At 44.5% G+C, this 21,931-nt stretch overlaps 1 protein-coding gene across 5 annotated transcripts in view; it reads right to left on the reverse strand.

The window, feature by feature from the left end:
- ST6GAL2 (ST6 beta-galactoside alpha-2,6-sialyltransferase 2) overlaps window positions 1–21,931 on the reverse strand; it is a 70,559-nt gene that overhangs the window by 16,722 nt on the left and 31,906 nt on the right. For all 5 annotated transcript variants that reach the window (XM_033102381.1, XM_033102378.1, XM_033102380.1 and 2 more), the window contains exons 2-5: window positions 13,866–14,871; window positions 5,777–5,874; window positions 4,238–4,339; window positions 1,846–2,020 (exon numbers count right to left, since the gene is read on the reverse strand). In XM_033102381.1, coding sequence (XP_032958272.1) covers window positions 1,846–2,020; window positions 4,238–4,339; window positions 5,777–5,874; window positions 13,866–14,811 — 1,321 coding nt within the window. In that variant the 5' untranslated portion in view covers window positions 14,812–14,871. The remainder of the gene's footprint in view (window positions 1–1,845; window positions 2,021–4,237; window positions 4,340–5,776; window positions 5,875–13,865; window positions 14,872–21,931) is intronic.

Here is a 21,931-nt window from a genome sequence, read left to right on the forward strand (position 1 = left end):
GAGACTCACAAGATTAAGTGACTTACCGGACCAGAAAGCTAGTAAATGGCAGAGGAGAATTCACACTCAATTTGCCTAACCCAGTAACACTCTTGCAATGACATCAAACTGCAATCCCACTTCTTCAGGTAAAAGAAGCCTTAAAGGCAAGCATTAGCCTCTGAAAACTCCAAATTCTCTTTAAATAGCTATGACAGGAAGCTGGCCATAGGGGGCATGATTTCTTTCAACAAAAACATTGGAGAAAAGCTTTCTACAGCTATGGCTATCTAACTTGAATATCTCAAACTACATGTCATTACTAAGTACATCTGACAGCCCGGCACTGCGCCCTAAAACTTTTGTTCTAATCAAGTGCGGCCCACATGAATTCATGAGAAGGCAACGATATGAAAAAGACTTTGGTAAACTTCTGCTACATGGTGTTATGCTGTCTAAGCATTACTCTAACCCGTTACCCTTTTCTGACAAACTAGATGATACTTTCTTTCCTAAATTAACAGGATCCAATGAAACTTCACAGAAGATAAACAGCTTAGGATTCCAAAGAGTTATTTGGAAATAAAGTGTCAAAGGCATGACTTTAAAGGGGAGGGGGCATGCTTAAGGAAAATAATATGCAGAGTCATATCATAAATTTTGTCTTGAATTCTACATAAAATATGTCACATTATTAAAATACCAAAAACCCATTCCAGAATCTGAAATTGTCAATTCAGATACTTGTATGCCCTGTATCCATAATCAGGTGAGTTGTGATCTCCTAAGTCTCTCTTTTATTCACAAGGACCCAAGTTAAGGTGCAGGGTTGTAAACTCATTGAAATTACGGTGGAGATATTACTGTAATTTATGGACAAAACTAATACTCTTTGGCTCCATTACAGCTTTCATATTGCCAAGGAGATCTAAGAAATTTCTTACTATTACCATTCTCAGGTGAAATCAAAGATATAATAGGGTGATAAGCTGAAACACAGGTAGAGAAATGGGGTAAGACCACACACATGGAGGACCAAAGCCTGGATGAAAAGAGTACATAATAAGCAAAAGTGATAATCTTGTTATATAAAATCCAGTTTTGGGATTGGCACTAGTGGACTCTGGTGGTGAGAGCTGTACAAGGTGCTAGAATCAGTCTCATCAAAGCCTGGACCTCCCTGGCACTATCCTGTGGTCCCAAATTCAGCTCCCCACCTGGCCCCGTCAGCCGTGTGTATGGGAGGGAGTCTAGATCAAAGATGGCTGAGGTGGTGTCTGTGTGTCCTACCCTTGAACCTGGTAGTCCCTTGACTGCTCTGAGCCACAGGGATGCTCTGCCTCGGCCTTAAGAAACTGGCAGCTTCCATTTCCTGTCTTTTGGAACACTTGCCAGGAGCCCTGAGCTTCCATCTAAGAAGTCCAGTTACACGTGGACCATCATGCAAGAGACCCCAGGCAGGCACGTGGTCAATGAATGATCCCAGCTGAGTCTGGCCTTCCAGTCATCCCTGCCAAGGGGCCAGACATGGGAGTGAAGCCATCACATGAAGCAGCTGAATACAACCAAGTGACCCCGCCTGTCAGTGCTGTAGAACAGTATACCCAGCCAAGCCCGGCCTGACACACAAACCACGAGAAAAATAAAGTAGTTCTTATTTGGCCCAATTTCTTACCTGCAAGTTTCGGGGTAATGTGTTATGCAGCAATAGAAACGGAAACAGAATGTTTCTCTTTTCTTCAGCTAACCTTGTTTCCCTCCATAACCACCTTTAAAGTGCTATTCTATAACATGAATGTGTGTTTATTAAATATCAGGCCTAACCCTGCCTGCTCACCCGATCATTCCAATTTTTTTAACACCTACCAATGAAGCCAGAAGATGGTGGGTTGGGCTGAATCTTCTCCTTAGTGTTCTCCTGGATAATGTCCCAAAGCTGCCATATAAATTTTGGATGAAGAATGTAAAATGGCTGATTTGGGTTTCTCTGACGATGCTGAACATATGGAGTGAACAGGTTGTAATCTGGCTTCTTGTACCACTAAGAGAAAAAAAAATCAACACAATCAAGTACTGAGGACCACACTATGAAAAAGGAAACAGGGCAGCACCCAGGGAGGGGGACCTCAGAGGTGAATGAGTGCAAAGAGAGACCGGGGTTCTAGCCCTGACGGACGGGTGCTTTATTCTTTAATAAAGTGAAGGAGACGGCTAGGGCAACGGTCAACAGACTTCTCTGTAAAGGGCCTGATAAGGAATGTGTTAGGTTTTGAGGGCCATGCAGTCTCTGCATCATCTGCTCAACCCTGCCTTTGTACTGTGAAAGCAGCTACAGAAGATACATAATGAGTGGGCGTGGCTTTGTTCCAATAAAACTTTATTTACAAAACAGGGCCAGATTTGGCCCTTGGCTACAGTTTGGTCACTCCTGGGTTCTATCAGTGTATTTCAAAAATATGTTTCCCAAATCTAATCTATCGTGATAGAAAGCATGGTGCAGGTCTGGGGTTGCGGCGGGGAAGAATGACGGGCGGGGCACAAGGGAAGTCTCTGGAGAGATGGAAACGTTCTATTTTTAAATTGTGGTTGGTGGATACACGACTCTATGTGTTTGCTAATACTCATCAAAATATACACTTACACTGACTGTATAAATTATTTAATGAAAAAAATGAACTATAAGGTAGATTAAAAAAAAAAATGTCTTCAGAAATGTCTCAAATGCTACCCTGAAATGCGATCTGGAGAAACTATGTGGGGGAGAGGTTTAGCTCATAGGGCTCTGGGGCCCCGTTCTCCCAGCACATGGACACCCTGTGTACATAGAAGGACCCCAAGGAATAGTCCACGGTTGAGTGTGTTCTGTGGCTTTCACATTTTTGAGAATAACTGGGTCAGGCCATCTTTAGTAAACTATGGCCTCAACCGACAAGGCAGTGGGAAGGAGGCGAGAGGAATATGGGGCTCGCTCCTTCACCCCTCGTCCCACGGCTCCCACAGCTGTCTCAGCGCACCGGGCCTGCAGACTGGCCCTGGCGCTTGGATTTCCGCAGTGTGGCAGTCCTCACCCACTGGGGTGGACAGCTCTGTGCCCAGGGCTTGGATACTTCCAACAGAGGAAGAAACAAGGTCGGACAGCTAGATATTCTCAGACTGTCCACAAACAGCAAGAGAGCTGTCAGAACTTAAAGCCAGAGAACCTCAGGCTGGAAAGGAAACTGAAAAGTTGAAATACCCATTTGATGCTTGATTCTCAGTAGAGGGTACATATGAGAATCGACTGGGGCTTTCTCAAAAACACATGTCAAGGCTACATGTTACATTTCTGGAAATGAGGCTCTGACAGATATAGCTGAAAAGTACTCTCAGGTGATTCTGATTTGCATTCCTGGTTAAAAGCTGGTTAGCAATCAAGCTAGATAAAAGTCCAGCTTCAGAACACCCCTTCCAAAAAGATCCATTAAACCTTAGGAAGTTCTCTTAGAAAGTTATCTCTCGGTGGAGCCGAGAAACAAGATCTGTTTCCCCTCATTCATCTTAAGAAGACTGCAGAACAAGTGAAAGGACACTCACAGGCACAGCTAATGGCATCTTTCACAAGGCTAAATTGTCATCCATCTTTCCCAGGCCTCTTTCAAAAACACGTACAGTCTTTTCCTCGAAGGTTTCACCAAAAGCAACTAGCTGCTTGTTTAGATAGGCAATGACTTGCCACAAAGTCAGGGACATAACTTGCTTATATTGTGAAGGCTGGTAATAATCTGGTTAGGCTATGTCAATAAGACTAAAAAGGTTCAGAGGTCAAAGCCAAAGGTTTAGGAAAAACCCTTAACAGAGTCCATTTAAATAATAATAAGCTGTTGATACACAAATTTAGATTCTCTTGCAAAGCACTTCCAATTTATTTCAAAAGGTCTTGTAAATACTTGGAAGATAACATAACCCTATCTCAACGGAAACATTCTGAGCTTAATCAGCCCAACTGATTGCATAACTAGGAATCTGTGAACATTTGGACATTGTACATTTAAAAAAAAAATCCTCCAGAGCAATAGCCCTTTTCTCACTAGATGGACAATGTTCACCAAGTATGTTACTGGACGAGGGTATCAAAGTGGTAGGAACGCAGGAGTATTTAAGTACCACCCCAATCGGTTTCATTCTATCAAAGCTTAATCGTTGACTTGCTCCCATGAATACGTAGCCAAAGGTACTTTTGACCATTGGGTCCAGGTAGGGGCACCAAAGAAACACTTACCAGGTTAAGATTTGCAGAATAAGGAGCAGGGTCCCACGCCACCAAAATGACGTCTTTATACAATGAACTGTCAATGAAGTGATGGTTGGGGTTGGTCAGAATCTGCAAATACATAGAAAGATCATTTCAAAGCAAGTGTTTGTTTCTTCAAAATCATATTTCAAAGAGATGGATGTTTTTTTTTCTTGCTCTGATTCGGCTTTAAAAAGTTCCTCAGACTTTATGTTTTCCTCTCGGGGAGGGAGACAGGCTAGTATTGCATGCTAAATAAAGTACTTAAAATAATTTTGGGGGGAAATGAGGATTTGGCTTATTTGTTTTTTAAGTCCACCAGTTCTTATGTTTTCATCAGCACTGTACTCGGACCTGTGGTGGTAATGACCGGCTCCGGAAAGATGTCATTCCCTAGCTAACTCAGCCCCCCAAGCTCTTACTCCATCCCCTTCATAGGTAATTTGGAAAAAAAATTACAGGCATGGATGAAGTGAGTTACAAAGGTGGCTCCAGAGTGCCATCCTCGGGACAAAAGGGACACAGAGAACCTGGCCAGCTGAGTCAGCCCTGGGATGACCATCCTCCCTCTGTGGTCCTATCTGGTCCTGGATGAGTTCTTCAATCTCACCTGCCAATCACTTTTTCTTTTTTTAACTACAGTTTTTTTTTTTGTGAAAAAGAAGTATTGATGTTCCTCAGTTTTAAGGTGCAATTTTTCAGTTAAAATCCAACTTTTTTCTTCATATTTTAATGTAACTGAAGTTAAAATGTATCTTACAGGTGACATTGTTTTAATTTGGTGGGGTTTATCTCCTCCACTCTGAAAAGCTGTTATTAAACGAATGGTGAATCTTATAATCAATGGAATCTATAAATTAAGGACATACAATAATTGTTTCGCACCTCGCTGCAGGCTGTCTGGCTCAGGGTACTACGCAGAAAGCTAATCTTTTGTTCTGTGGGCAACTTACCATAAGTCACTCATCACGTCCTATTTTTCTATATAGTTTCAAACTCTAGAAACTGTGGTTTGTGCTGAGAATAATTCTACTATAAATTTGGAAAGCATTCTTATTAAGAACACAAAGAACAAAGATGTTTTCATTTTCACCAATTCATTTTCATTTAGAGAAATTTCAAGTAACGGACTAAAGTTTTCAAGCTACCCTACAAACCCTTGAATTTTGAAACTTTGCTTTTCTCTCCATCCTCTGCCTTCTCATGGGCATGATTTCTTCTACACTTAAGTGTCTTTTTCCAAGTTCACAAAATGCAGCATGCTAAGTCTGATATGTACACATATATATGTAGCATATATGTACTGATTTTTCCTTTTGATCTTATTTACTTATTTTTTCCTAGTCATGTCACACATAAATTCCCATTTCTCTGAATTTTTCCTTATTATTATTATTATATAATTACAAAACCCATAGAAATAAGCAAGATCGTGATCATGAGTAACTGGGTAATTTCTCTTCACTTATCCAGTTAATCTATTCACCTATAAAGTGTACATTCATGAAAACACTGCATCCATCTTACCTGGGAATTAATGATGCGTACAGTGGTTTTATTGCCAACATCTTTCTCATAGCCACGTGTAGGAGCAGCGTTAAATCTCAAAACTGCATCATGAGAATCTAAGGACACATAAGTGACAAACTCACTTTTTTTTCCTCTGTAGAATCAACATAATTTAGGAAAATAGGTTAAAGTAAATCTTTCAGTACCTGAAGTTAATTAGACACCAACAATGGAGACCCGTACGCATATTTTTCAGTATACTGTCTGTTTGGAATGAGATTCTGGCTAGGGCCAAATCATCATGGAAACATACAAATCCATTCAATTACAAGTGGTCCTATATCATCAAAGTTATGTTTAGATACTTGTTACGTGTTTACATTCTTTAAAAGTGATATGCTTTATGCAGCCATTGTCCTAAAGATTCCAAAACATTTTGAAGATGGTGTCCTCTATGGGGACAGGTAAGGATGCCATAAACAGTCTTCTCACCTGCAGCTTCTCACTGCTCGTAGAGCACAGAGGCTGCTCCTATACCTCCAATGCTGCTGTCTGCACCAAGATCAAGTGCGTCTCTCACACAGGAAGAGCCACAGCCTTCAATGCAACTTTATCACTTTTGGGTGCTGGTTTGTCTGTGCTTAAAAACAAAACCAGCGCTGATTTGTGTGCATCTTTACATACTGCTGACGATGCCAAGGAGACCCATGTGAGAGCATCTCTATTTCCCAGTAAAGGCCTGACTTGCTGCCTCAGCCCTGGAGGAAGGGAGAGCCCACCAAGGGTACCAGCTCCCAAGGCTATTTACATTCCATAAGGGCACCTTGGTCCACCAAGCTTCCACAATAGAAGTCTATGTCTCTCATAGATCACAATATAAGTCTATGTCTCTCTTCATTTGACTTGACAGTCAGACTTTCCCAAGTTCTCCGAGGTCCTGAGTGAAAACAAGGCTCCCATATCATGGAAGCTGACAAGGGAGACAAGACTGAGAGGCTCACACGACTAAGGGATGAAAAAGAGGACAATGCCCCCTTTGCACAAAGCAGTCTACATGCATTCGTATGTCTTGAAATTTCCTGCGCCAGCTAATGCATTTCCCAGAGACCAGACTGAAACCAGAGTTAATCAGCAATAAGGGAGTGTCTATGGGCTATGTTTAGCTTCAAAAATTCCATGTGCATTTCAAGTTTAACTTGGAGCAATGACAATGCCTATTTGTGAGAGTGAGAGATTATGTATTTCTGATGTGCCAAAGAGCCTAGTGGATATATGCCGTATTTCCGACGACCGTACCCCACTCGAATCCCAAAAGCAGCTCAGTTTCTTTACTCGAGTCCTGCTCTGCCCTCCTGAGCAGTCTCCGTGGGAAAGATCTCTCCACTCCCTGAGCAGCAGACCCTCTGTGCATGCCACCATTAAAATCACATTACAAAAGGTGCCTCTCTTGACAAGCACCAAACTCAGAAGAAGTCAGACTCCAGTTTTGAGCACCAAAATTAATAAACATTTGGAACACAAAGAATGAATAAAGTTATGCCTATGTCATCAAAAAAAAATCCTACAACAATCTTTTAGGGAAAATTCTGCCATAGGAGGCAAGCTATGACCTGCCACGTGTTTTAGTAAATAAAGTTGTCCTGTAACAGACACACTCATTTGTTCACCTGTTGTCTGTAATGGCTGAGTTGAGTGATGAGAGACCCTACGGCTCACAAAGCATAAAACATTTACTACCTGGCTCCTCAAAAAAAGAAGTTTGTCATCTCTAGATTCTTACTTTTTGGGCTCAAAACCCCTTGAAAATACACTCTTCAAAATGTATGACCACCCAAAGACACCCAAAGACATTTTGTTTATTTGGACTATATGTATCAATATATACCACATTAGAAAGTAAAAATAGAACAAATTAAATAGTTAGTAACTTAAAATAACTTTTTTTTTTTTACAAAAAAACTATATTTTCAATGACAAAAATAGTGAGAAGACTGGCACTGTTTTAAATGTTTGCAAATCTCATTAACGTCTGACTTTTAAGAAGACAATTGGTTTCTCCTTGCTGTTTCTGAATTCACTCTGCTGCAATGTATTGCTTCTGTTGAAGTGTATAAAGACTCAAATGTGTCACTGAAAATGGAAGGATATTTGAAGTCTTTCCAGATTACTGGAAAAAGTCTTCTGTGATTCTTCATCAAAGCTTGACAAGTGCTAGTTTCTTAAAAGTTAGTTGTAATGAGGAATGTGACACAGTATCAATGAACTTTTCATGCTCTGTCACATTGAAACATGTTAGTTTATCTTTCTCTTAAAATTGTTGATTCAGCCATGCATAATTTTGTAATATTGTGCAATGATAAAAAAAAAAAAAGAGCACATTAGTTAATATCACCATGGTTCGCATTAGTTTTCAAGTAGGGGAAGCTTGAATTTTATCACTAGCAAGAAATACTGTCAGTTATGTTCCTAAAAGTGACAGGCTCAGTTAATTCCTTTTTTAGAGAGAATACCTGCCACATACGCAAGTCTGAAAAACGTATGTCTGTCAGTCATTTGTTTCAAGTAAAATTTGTGTTTCATGATGAGTTATACTCTGCTCACAATTCAATCACACAAGTTCTTTTCCACTGTATGTTAGTATGCTCACGTGCTTTTCAGGTCATTTCTCACTTTGTCTTAAACACGTGATTACTCAGGATTGAGATTTAATAAAACCAACAATTTTTATGCTTCATCGGGGACATCTATGAGTGCAACTGGCACCTTTTCCTATTACTGCTATGCTTGGTGATGAAAATTATCATGATTAGGAGAGTTGGGTCCCCACTGCCTTGAATTTGTGCTAAGAAACAGTTTTATCAATCAATGCTTTTGCATCATTAGTGCAAATGCCAACAATTAAAAAACAACAAAATATACCTCTGAGTATTATTATAAAAAGTTTTCACCTCATGAGTCCCTGAAAGGGTCTTGAACTCCCCAAGCGTAAGCAGACCACACTGTATTAACCCCTGACCTAAGGTGACCCTCTGACAAGGCTGAGGGAGGAGACTCCAGGCAGTGAGGTGAACTCCAGGCAGTCAGAGGTAGTCAGGACAACACCAGGACCAGAAGCAGGGGGCTAGCACGCGTAACGACCATCTCCCCTAAACCACACAATCCCAGACACAGCCCCGTCTAAAGGTAAGGTGAACAACTCAAGGATCCCAAGCATTTCAAATTAATTAGGCAGCAATTCCAAATTCATCATTATAGCTCCTGAAAATGTCCCAACTTTTTATTTTTTATGAAATTTATTGGGGTGACACTAGTTAGTAAAATTGCATAGGTTTCAAGTGTACAATTCTGTAACACATCATCTATGTATCACATTGTGTGTGCACCACCCAGAGTCAGTTCTTCCATCACCATATATTGGATCCCCGTTACCCTCATCTACCACCCACCTTCCCCCTTACCCTCTGGGAACCACTGAACAATTGTCTGGGTCTAGGAGTTTTTGTTTCTTTGTTGTGGGCCCCAGCTTTTAAATGCCAGGGTTCGACACTGAGGGGTGTTTGAAGCTTTCAAACAATCTCCTGAGGCCCAGGGCACAGGAATGTAACCTAGCTTAACTCCTGAGGAAGCCGTATGAGTCTGAAGAGTTAAAAGGCCTGTTTCCTGCAGGAGGCGGGGAGGCAGAGCCTGAAGCTGCCCAGGCTGCAGGGGGAGGGGGGGATGGGAGCAGAGAATGAAGCATGTGGGGGAGGACAAGCTCGGAGTGTCCATCACTCAGACAAGTTTTGTAAATGTGTGTCTGGCTGTGTATGCATCTTCTTGATAACAAACACGCCTTAAAAACTAAGCTGTCCATCCCTATTTAGAAAAGAAATGGATCAGACAGCAAGCACCAGGGGAATAAAGTAAAGCATCATTTCTGGAGAAGGCATTTGCAGGCTAGAGCCAGTTCACTTTGACCTTGAGAACAGAGCCAGGCTAAGTGCCTTCACTGAAGAAAGATTAAAACCCTTCAAGGAGCAGCCAGCCAGGAGGTGCACAAGCCTAAAGTCACTGCCCTGCCCTGGGCACTGCATTCCACATTCTCCTTTCCACGCTTATGCAGAAAACAAGATCTGTAAGTCTGGGAGAAAAGGCCTCCAGTCCTTAGGGAATTCATCTTTCCTGACCACTGCCTGGGTCTGTCTCACCTCTCACAAGACTCCTGCAATGAGATTTACTTCCCTCATGCCCTCAAATCTAGGCTCTAGAGCAATCTCTCTAAAATAAAAAGCTGACCCACCACTCCTGTGCTTTAAAGACTGCAATGCCTCTCACCGTGGGCCAGGGGTTGGAGCTGCAGTTTCTGGACTCAGACTGGGGTTTGATGGAATCCAGGCTCTGCCCACTGGGCCCCTAGGTGCCTCCATCTCCTTATCCATAAAACTGGAATAATCATATCACTTAGGATTGCAAGGCTTGTAGCAGTTACCACATAAAAGCATTTTAGAACTGGACTTTGTCTGCTGTAAATGTCCTCTTAAGTGGTACCTGTGATATAATTATTAAGTGAGTCTAATTTCTGAAGAATGATGCACAAGAACATCTGGGAGCTGACCCCTGCCTGCCTGTCCAACTTTCTATCCTCTCCCCTCCAGGCGACAGGTGTTCCCAGTAGCACGCATCTCCTGCACACACACACCATGCTGTTTTGCATCTCTCTGCTATCTATGCTGGCCTTTGGCCTGGAGTCCCCTCTTCTGAGCAGTCTTTGCTAACCTCCTCTCTGCCATGGCACCAGTCCTCACCGTGGGTTAGGATTCAGTTGTCTTGTCTGTCAGTTTACATCTCTTTGTACGTCTAATAACAAGATAATCATCGCCCGTTCTCTTTATGTCACTGGTAGCTAGCATAGCCTCAGGCCTCGGTGAAGTAAGTATCAATAAACAGCCAATGTTTGTTGACTGACTGTCTGATCTACTTTCTCACTTTTTTTAGGTACCATATCCCAAGCTCTCACCAGCAAGTACTATATGCCCCGCTCCCTACATACCCCCCTCCATTTCCCACACACTTCCCAGAATTTGAATTTCAAGTACACAGATTCTGATCTCCCATATCAAAGCCACTGTTGTTAGCTCAGTGTAGACATTGTAGTGTTTCCACAGGACTGCTGGCGGTGATCTTGCTACCAAATTACTATCGTTTACACGTATAGGTGGAAAAAAACATCTCACTGATGCTAGGCCAGAATGTTCCACGCTTCCAAAACAGTTCAGTTTGCTTTTCAATAGCATTCATAGTGGAGGTGCTTACAACTGCTACAATGTTCTTACAAACAATTACACGGTATGACTCAGTCTAACAGAACTGGGAAACAGGGCTGTACTGCCAAGGGAACCAGCAGGAGGAGCTAGAGGGCAGCCAAAAAGCAAACCACCCAGAGGCCAGCTGGGGCTTCCTCTCAGAGGATGGGGAGTTGCCCAGCATTCAGGGACAGTGCAGCCCCAAGGACCTCCTGGCAGGGCTGACATGCAGCTAGCCCAGGTATTTTTCTAGCTCTGCCCTCAGTTTTTCGAAAGACCATGACCTTTTATGAGTCTTCTGATATTCATGTAGTCAACTCACAAGCAGTTAGGTATGTAGAGGCTAAGATAAATGTAGCTAAATAGTACAGCATGCCCTATATTCCAAGTTGCCGGAGGAATCTGCTACATGAATTTGTTTTTATTAAGAGAGCTATTAACAGCCATGTGTCAATAAGCATTATACAGTCAGATGATTAGGGAAGACAAACATCGGCACCTCAACTGCCACAAGTGCTGATGCTATGAGAGACCAGCTTATAAACATGAAAGACTTTTTTGTTTTCACAAATTGTGTTATGCTATGATGACATGTTCTTATAACTGGATTCAAAGGAACATATGCAAAACAGTAAAGATAATTATTTAAAAAACACAGTATTTTTTACTTACGATTCTACAATTCTAATCACGAAGCTTCATATAAGTGCATATAAATTTAGATACTGAAAATTAACAAAGATATAACTGATATTTCGGGTTCCCTAAAAACATGCAATTCCCAGTGTCTTTCACGCTCTAATCCAAATTCTGAATAGAGTCGAGTTTATGAGACTCTGCTCAGGGACACCATGCCAGAATAAAGAGTGAGGGATATTACGAGACCAACCCAAACACGCAATTGTGATGCAGAGGTGTTTAAAACAAAGCAAAACAAAACCAGAAGCAAGTTCCTGCCTGCTTTAGAGCATAATACTAAAATTCCTTCTTCCATTGTTAATAATGGTCCTTGGAAACAAGAAAGAACTGTGGCATTACCTCCCTCCAGGGACCTCTACACCACCGCTCTTGCCTAATCAATCGCAGGCTGCTCTGCTCTGGCTTTGGCTACACATTTATGTGACACATGGACAATGTTATTATGAGCCTGTTGTAATGTCAGCACGGGGACACTGGGACCCAAGACCTCAAGCCCAGATTTGTGTCTTGTTTTCTTAACTTTTCAAAACTCTCACATTGAGCCTCATGCTCAACATCTGAGATCAGGTCAGGGCTGTGGAGCCTGATCACAATGGCACCACCCGCAGTTCTGGATGGCTCTCCTCAAGGACCTAGAATGACCAACGGATCCAGGAAACAAGGGTTACTCCTTTCTAACAAGTGGGTGGTGGCCCCTGAACGTCACTTCCAGATTAGTGATGGGTAACACTGTCTCTTGTAAGAATGCATTAGACCTGGTAGCTTTACATCTGGACTTGAGGCCAAGGCTGCATCTAATTCACATCCATTCCCATGGCACCTAGTACAGAAGCTGGCACACAGTAGGTCCTAAATACCTATTTGTTAAATGAATTAGTGTGCCTAAAGGGCCAAGCTGCTTGCTCACTGGTGCAGCGATAGAATTAGCCTGGGCATAGAAGGAAGTCTGAGGCCTTAAAGGAAAGACTGACATGTCCTGAGGAAGAAGGGATTCTGTACCTAGACTGCAACACAGAAACCCTGCCTGAGTTTTCCACCTGCCACCCTGCCCTGCAGATTTCAGGCTCCGGAGAGCAACTCTTACCTGAATTTCCAGCCTACATGGTTGCCCTACAAATTTCAGAATTGCCAGTCTTCACAGTCACAGGAGCAAGTCCTTAAAATAAATCTCTTTCTCTCCACATATACCGTGTTTCCCCGAAAATAAGACCTAACCAGAAAATAAGCCCTAGCATGATTTTTCAGGAGGACGTCCCCTGAACATAAAAAGCCCTAAGGTGTCTTTTGGAGCAAAACTTAATATAAGACCTGGTCTTATGTTCGGGGAAACACAGTTACATCCCATCTGTCTGTTTCTCTGGAGAGGCCTAATACAGGAACCATGAAACAGATGGGCCCCAGGGCTCTTGGCAGAGTTGGGAAGGGAAGATGGGAGCCCTGGGTGTGGCTGTGCTATTCACCGTCTTAAAGAATAGTCCCTGCCAGGTCACTGGTCATGACCCAGAGGTTGGATCTGTGCCAACGGGAGGAGGTCAGCACTCACAGTTGCGACAGGAATACTATTTTCTACAGCAGTCGGGCTCTCCGCAAGGCCGTCGATTTAGCCCCTGAACTGTCTATATTCATTATCATGCACACTTCTCTTAGGAGCTAACACCCCTGTCTTTGCTCCGGTTGTGCGTTCTGCTTTCCTTTCTTATCCTCCGGTTTTCTCTCCCATAATTCTACCACATTATGGGTTTATCCCAGCCTGGCTTTTGTGGGCCAGGCTGGGAGCCCACCGAGTCAGAACACAGTTTCTAAGGGAGATGAAGCCTGAGACAGCAGCAGTGAGAGATCAGTGAGGCAACAAAAGGCGGGGCGCGGGCCTTGGACTCCCCCTGGGACCCAGCTATGCGGAGAACGCCTGGGGTCTAAAATTGCATCGCAGAATTCCTCTGTCGGGGTCCCAAACAGGCTCCTTCTGTCCCAGCCAGGGAAAAGCACTCTCCAGCTAATGTCCGAAACATCCAGTGCTGGGCCCGATCAGCCCTGCCAGTGGGATCCAAAGGCAGGTGGAAAAGGAGCCAGCCCGCAACTAGCACCGAGGCCGGGACTGGGACCAGAGACCCCAAGATGACACCCACCTATCTCCTCCCCCAAGGAGGAGTTGAGGATGGCGCCCGCAGACATGACGACAGCGCAGCTGCGCAGGCCACGCGGGTGCAGCTGGCTGAGGGGCACCGCTGGGACCAGCGCCCGCCAGCCGAGCGCCGAGAAGGGCGGCTCGGTGCCGTCGAGTGTGCGCACGCGCACCCGGCGCCGCAGCGCACACAGTAGGGCCGCCCGGCTCCGGCCCGCCGCGCGCTTCCCTCGGAAGCGCACGCCGTGCTTGTTGGCGCTCAGATAGTCCTTCATCGCTTTCTGCAGGCGTGGGTTGAGCATCTTGGAGGAGACGTTTCCCTTCCAGAGCCGGTGCAGGAAGGCCCTGGACATGGAGGAATACAGCCTGTCCCCTTCGTAGTCCTCCTCCAACACGTGGCTCCTTCCCTGGGGCCGGTGCCTTTTCTTCCCCGGTCTTCTCTGGGCCTGGTGAGCTGGTGACACTCCCTCCCACCGGCCTGGGTCCCCGCGGGAAAGAGACCCCAACGTGCCCTGAGTGTGGCTGTGAGAACCTGGCTGACCAGCAGCAAAAAAGTAGTCGTCGTCCTCCGGGTAGAAAGCGCTCTGAGATTTTCTCCCGATCTGGGATGAAAAGAACTCTTCTTCATTTTCAAACCCATCTTGTACCTGGGCCCATTTCTGCAGGTCGCCCGGCCCTGTGAGGAAGGGACCAGACAGGTGTCCATCGAGCAGTCCTTTATTTGCGTTCACGCTTTCGGGCAAGGAGGGCTCCTGCATGGCGCCCATGATAGCCCTCTGCTTCCCCTGCATGGGCAAGAGCCTCCTAGTCTCCAGGAAGGAGAAGGAGCTGGGCGCAGGCTCAGCAGGGTTGCTGTCGGTGAAGTAAACGAAAATCACCACGAAGAGGAGCCCCCAAGCAAATATCCCGCAAAGCATTCGTTGTCTCCATTGCTTCAAGTGTGGTTTCATGGCAGGTCTCAGTGGTCCGCAAGCACCCTGTGTCCTGAAGCAGTGGAGGGCGGAATGAACCTGAAAAACATCCAGGTCTACAGTTAGCCAACGTGGAATACCTGCTCACACATCTCTGGGGACAGTTTATCTGCAGTGTTTCTGTAAGAAAGGGTTAGGAGGGTCATCAGAAACCAGGATCAGTTGGGAGCTTTGGCTAAATGCAGGTGTCATAGCTCCCCTGACCCTCGACTTCTGAAAGGGGGCTCCACCATCGCAGCTGAGAGTCTTGGGAGAGAGGAGGTGAAGTGGGAGTATATTTGTAAACCCTCTCCAGGTCACTCAGTGACAAGTCTGCTTCCCCACCTTGACAGTTGCTTAATTGGGGCCATCCCAACAACCTCTCCCTGAAATTGGGTTTATAGAATTCCAGTGTGGTAAAGCAAAGCAGGAAAATCAAGCAGAGTTTGCCATCTCTTAGTTGAGTATGAGGCAACCAAAATGCACTGCTGTGTATTTCTAAGGGGTGACAATCATATCGGATTCTTTTGGTTTCCCCTAGGCCTGGGAGGCTGCCTGGAACACACCAGAAGCCCACCTATGGTGGTCCTGAATAAGCAATACTTCGGTGTCTGTAGCTGCAGGGGGATGTTATGCCAGTGAGTCGGTGGACTTCCGCAGTGCCCCAAATTACTTCACCCTCCCCAGGAATCTCTGAGGGAATGAGAGGAAAGTGTGTTAACATTTTAAATAAGGGAGGAGACAAGGAGAGAGCTTGCTGATTCTCGATGAACCTCCAACAGAGAAAGGGTGGCAAAGGCAGCAGACATGAGCAGTACCACCATACAGTATTTCAACCCATGTTTAGTGCTATATCGATACTTGGGTAGCACAGTGCTTAGTACTAAGGGAAAGAATAAAACATCAATAAGCAATGCACCTAAACCGGAGGTATGTAAGCCAAACCCCAGAAAGGCAAAAACATAAAGCACCTTTGTGGAATAATAATTGAGCTTGGTGGGACTTTAGTAAAGCTGAGCAAAGCACCCAGCACAGGCACTCGGAACAAATATGAATTGAAAGAATGAGGTGAGCCTGTGTGTGTGCATGTTGGGGTCTGCAGGCATGTGTGGATGTGTGTTCGAGTGATGCTGTTGGAAGAAGCAGGGAGACCATTTGGGGAAAACAACCGGAAAGCTATGCCCTTTCAGAGTGGGGGCCCTCCAGGGCCTACGTGGATGTCTGGGCTGTATGAGAAATGGGAGGGAGGAAGTTCTCTGAGCACAGGCACGATGTGCTGCTTGCGTGGGCTTTCAGGAGACAATTTTGTAGCAGGTAAGGCAGGGGCAAGGATGAGCAGCAGGAGGAGCTCATGGGGAAATTAGGACTCATCTAATCCTTCTCGAGCGTAGGATACCGGCTGCTCCACCACCGAGGCACAGGAGGCATGGCCATAATGCAACACAGCGTTGGGGTTTCAAACTCGGATGAGAACTGAAATCAAAGTGAGCGACACCTGTGTCAATGCAGCCACGCCAAAATAAGAAAACCACGTGTGCCTTGTGGCTCTGTAGACAGTTAAAGATGGACACAGATTCTTTGACCCTCTTCGTATGGAGAGATGGGGTCTCTGTAGCCTCCCCTTGAGTAAGTGGAGTGGGGGACACGTGACTACTTTGGTCAGTTATCAGGTCCAGCCATTTCCACTTCCTGTCTCTTAGAAAGCTCACTCTGGGGGAAGCCAGCCACCAAGAAAGACTTCCCTGTAACCTGAATCCACTATGCAGTGAGGAAGCCCAAACCTGCCATGCACAAAGGCCACATGGACTGAGATGCCCAGTCGGCCCTGAGCTGTTCCAGCCATCTCCGTCCCAGCACCAAACATGAAGAGTGACAGCCAGCCCAGGTGAGCTTTCCGATGATTCCAGCCCCGGCCAACCTCTGACTACACCCAATGGAAGACCCCACGTTAAGAACCGAGCCAAGCCAGTCAGCCCACAGAACCATGAGTGACAATGATAGACTGTTGTTCTAAGTCACTGACTTTCGAGGTGATTTGGTAAATATTGAGAATACATCCTTGGAACAGGCTCTAACAGTGATCCCAAATGAGAAGTGTCCAAAATGCTTCCAACAATTGCGGCATCCTTGAGATAAAGGATCCCTCTCACAGGGATTATATGAAAAGCAACTTTCATTTAAATACATAGAGTGTGCCTTTTCCAAAACTGCTTGCTTTACCTTGTGTTCACATGAAAGCAAGGCTGTAGATGTCATAATCAGTCATAAATCACACACATATATCGCACATGCTTTCACCAAACTAGAGACACCGATGCCAAGAAATGAACACGGAAGAAATACCAGCAGTTAACTTTCCATGTGCAACACCCCGTGCTTAGCACTTTTTTTCCTGGATTATCTTATTTGCTCTTCCCCGAACCTACTAAAGTAGGAAATACTGCTATGTCCATTTTTTAGATGAGGAAACTGAAGCCCAGAGAAGTTAAGTAACTTGCCCAAAGCCACAGAGACAGCAAGTAGCAGCTATTGTGTACAGACCCATCTGCTTGACTCTGGGGTTCATACTTTTAACACTAATTTCTGATTCCATCTGATCATCCCAACTGAAGCTGTATTTTGTAAATAAACCTTGTTGAACCATCTGTGGTGAAGGATCACTTTTTTTTTTCACAAATTGTCACAATCTGATACTTTTATATTTCCATTCCTGAATGTCTTGGCAATATCTAATGGCTGTAAACGTTTCTAAATATTTACCGTCAATTCTGAAACATATCTCAGTCAGGAACCGGTAACGCAGTTTGCAGGCCTGCACCATCTGGGGTCACACTTTGAGTAGCATCTGCTAAGTAGTCTTTCTAAAGCTATCCACTAGGGAGACAGTGCTTCAAACTGTAATGTCCAACCTGAAGATCTAGAACTCTTTCCAGTATTTTGACATTTCTATGAGAAATCAGAGAAGTGACCTTCATACTAGTTATTCTGCTTCCACCCCAATTGAGCCCACTGCAGTACAATTCTGACCCTCGTCGTCACTGGAATCAGCGCAGTCCCACAAGACTGCCCCACTCCCAACGCCAGCCTTAATTGGTATCCCCAGGCCACCTGCATTTCTCACCATTTGGGAGGTTCTCACGCTACTCCTCAGGTTTGGTAAGTTGCTCGACTAACAGAACCCAGGAAAGCACTTTACTGATGATTGGTTTCTTTGTAAGAGATACATGAGGTTGGAGGTGTGTGTGGGGGGGGTGGGGGGTGGGAAGGGTCCCAAATGCAGAGTTCATATCCATGCCCTGAGGTTTCAGGCCATTGACGTGTTTACCCACCAGGAAGCTCCACAGAATCTTGGCATCCAGTTTTCATCAGAGTTCCGTTACACAGGCACGACGGACTGAATCACTGGCCATGTGACTGAATTAATCTCCAGTACCCCGCCTCTCCCCAGAGGTCCGGCTGGCCCAAAGTCCCCCACATCTGATCATTCCGGTGACTAGCCTCCATTCTGAAGCTACCTAGGGACCCACTAGGACTCACTTCATTAACATAACGAAGACACTCCTATCACTCAGGAAATCCCCAGGGGTTTAGAAACTCCATGCAAGGAACCCAGGACAAAGACCAAAAAATCGTTATGCCACCACAAGACTGTAGTAGTTAATTTAAAAGGCAGTAATGTCTAATCTTTCTGATTCTGGTGGAAATCATCTTTTCCTGGTTGCCATGCAACAGCTCTGGGGGCTTATTCTGGGGGATTACTAAAGAATGGAAAATGGAGGTTTCTTACTTCAGCATTTGCTTCAGAGGCCATTTTCGAAGCACAAAGTCAAAAGGTGATGTGTGTGTAGAGTTGCACTAAGTGAAACAAGGAACAGGAAGCATTGGTTGTTGGGGAGGAACTCTGGCCTCAAGGACCGGCGTTGAGGACCAGTACCTTTCACACCAGATGACCCTCAGTTGCCTTGGTGCAGCAGAGTCGAGGAGCCATGGAACTGGGGCTCAAAGGAAACTCATGAACTTCATGTCAGGACTCAGAGGATCAGATGTAAAGATTTTATTATACAGAAATGCCTAATTCCCAGCTGAAGACATGCAGTCATTTTTCCCCCTGTGAGGAGATGACAGACATGAAAGGGAGGGAGAAGGATAAAAGAAAGTCTGTGGACACAAAGAAAGTAAAGGGAAAGCCTATTTGCATAGAAGGGGCTGCCGCTATGCCAGGACCCTGGGACACATTTTGTCCTCTCTGCCTAGTAGGCTGAGGGGTAGAAAGAGCAGGGTTTGTGAAGCTCTCTGAGCATCGTAGAAGGAATAAGTAACAGGACGCAAAGAATGAGGAGTTCTCATTAGGTAAGACTATGTGGCCCCTCGTGCACAGTAATCACAGAAAGGAGTGGGACCCGCCTCAACTTATGACTAGGCTTCAACATTTAATAATCCCAAAGCCTTCTCTGCAACTTCTGTCACTGCAAACCTGCTGCTGCCAATTAAGGGAACATTGTGCAAGGATTAAATCTCAAAGCAACAGTAAATCCTCTGCCAGCAAAATGCTACAGAAATCGTTGTATGTGTACTGGGCCCCCATTAGCAACATATTAGTTAAAAATCCAGGTTAGAGAGAGATGGAGGACATCCTCAATGTCACAGCCCTGGATCATTCTTTCTTTAAAATGACTATAGAGTCTAATAGGAAGAAATGTTTGGCTAAGCAATGGGACATGAAAAAAAATGAAAAACACACATTTTTTTCTCTACATCTGAAATATTATAATGACATAGCTTAAACAACATGGTGTCTGCTATATCACATCATTAGCTGCATGATATAAATCACATTGGAGACTCGTAAGTGGCACATCAGAGAAATCACCTGTCCCCAGGCACCGATGAAAAAGCACTCCCTAATCATACGTCCACGTGTGCTTTGTCGGGGCTGGTGTAAGTGACTGCTATGGCTGAGCTCTTCCCAGTTCTCCCCCGGAAAGGGAACTGGCAATATTATACGCACAGTTTGTGTGGTGTGGCTTTGTCTTCTGTGCCATGGTGAATCGAACATTATCACCTGGCCATACTAAGGTTTAAATTCCAAGTGGACATTGTCTGCCCATCTGAACTACATTTCTCCGTCCCCACCCTTCTGCCGCTGTGCCTTGCCTCTCTAGCCCAGCCTCTAGGAAATTTGCATGGCAACACTAAGGCTGTGATTACCGGCAGAATTTTAAAAATGACCTACTACTAGAAACTAATTTGATTGTTCTACCTGCTTAGGACCTTTGGTACCCATATCTTGGAAACTAATTCTCAAAGAAATGAATCGCATTTCCACGTGCATATTCAAAATAGTACAAAGGAGTGTTTAAATTCTCCTTCAGATCGTTCAGAAAGTCACATTTTCCATAATTTATTAAAAGTTGTCAGATGAAATTTTGAATTGTAAGCACTACCACAGATGAACATTATAACACACCTTAGGGCAAATACAGCTACAATCTTATTTTATTCAAGGATAAAGAGAAGTTCATTCTGGGCTTTGCCACTTTAATGATGTCCCCTCATAAGCCCTAAGGTTGACACGCTTTGATCACCAGTTTTCTTGAATGGAGAGTAACTTTTTTTAACACACTTTGATTGATGTGTCTGCTACAATGACCATTTGGCCAGGTTTTCTGTTGGTGTGAGAAACACACATGTTCTTTTTCTATAGAAGTTGTCTGAACTGATCTTAAATCTACGTCTTTATTTTACCATTGAGATAATAAAGAAGATTTAGTGTGTGAGTGATAGTGAGACACTCTTGTATCTTAATAGCCTTCAGGAGTTATTTTCTTTCAAGAACCATTTTTCTAAAATTAGCTCTTGTCGTATATCCAAGAAAACACTCGTCTGCAGAAAAGAGGAAGGTACCACCCCCAGCTGGAATTCTTCTCTCTCTCCACAACCTCATAGGTTCCTTTTAAAAATGACCCCTTCTTTTCTTTTTTCATTTTTTATAAAAGAAAGAAAGCCTCCAGACTGCTACATGCATGACACTAAGGGTCCACTCCCTAATTCATTCCTTCTCTAGTCCCAGCCCCTTTTTAAGCTAATTGCAGTAGGACAGAAAGAAAAAGATCAGCCCGGGTCTAGTGGAGTTTGGTGGTAGGACAGCCTCACTGCCCGTGGTGCGAGCCCTGAGTATGCATAGCTCCTACAGGCTCGGGGCAGGTCTCTGTGACCGGGAACCACTTGACCCCAGAATGGATGCAGCAACCTCATGTGCAAGGAAGGACATTGCTCGGGCTGGCAGACTTGAGTAAGCTCCCTTAGCAAAGGCGTAAGTTTAAAAAACGTGTGCCAGGGCTTCCGGTTCATTTAAAATTTGGATGTTGGAGCTCTGTCAGTTGGAAGCGTGTGAGTTATTGGAAGGCGGAACCACATCTTACTCAGATTCCCAGAAAACAAAGTCGGTTGTGACATGGGAGGCTCCCATTAGTGTTTCTGAAGTAAATGAAACGAATGAGTGGAATTAATGCAGTAAAATAAGTGGGACAGGGCTGGACGGGGCTCTTGGCTGGGTTCAGGGGGAGGGAATATAATGCTTGCTGTGCTTCCCGGGCCATTGGGGTGGCTCCCAGCAAATGCAGCCAGTTGTCATATGGTGAGGCTAGTATCATGTCATAGCAGTAGTCAGGGAGGAGCTAGCAGCAGGCCTATCAGATGCTGCCACTTATCAGATACCTACTATGTGCGAGGCACTATAGCAAGCACCTCATATAGAGTCTCATTCGCCATTCTCAGTTAAACCTTTACAACAAATCCCTTAGTAAACAGTATGATTCTTATTCAGCATATGAAGAAACTGAAGCTCTAAGTGGTCCACTTCCTATACATTGTTCTCCAAACCCCATCTTTTTGCAAGACTATATCACAAAGCCAAGAAGACGTTGCACCACACTCAAAATTTTATTGAGATTTTTCTTTTCTCTCTGTCACAAAGCACGATGTTGAATTTCAGGCTCGCTCTCTAAGTTGACTGGACCAAGTGACACCCCTAACACCCCAGTTTCCCTATTATCCGTGTTTTTGTTCACTGGAGAAACTGATCTTCCTAGTTAGGCCTCAGGATCTAGAAACCATACCT

The sequence above is a fragment of the Rhinolophus ferrumequinum genome, unplaced genomic scaffold (genome assembly GCF_004115265.2).
Source record: "Rhinolophus ferrumequinum isolate MPI-CBG mRhiFer1 unplaced genomic scaffold, mRhiFer1_v1.p scaffold_87_arrow_ctg1_1, whole genome shotgun sequence".
NCBI classification, from domain to species: domain Eukaryota; kingdom Metazoa; phylum Chordata; class Mammalia; order Chiroptera; family Rhinolophidae; genus Rhinolophus; species Rhinolophus ferrumequinum.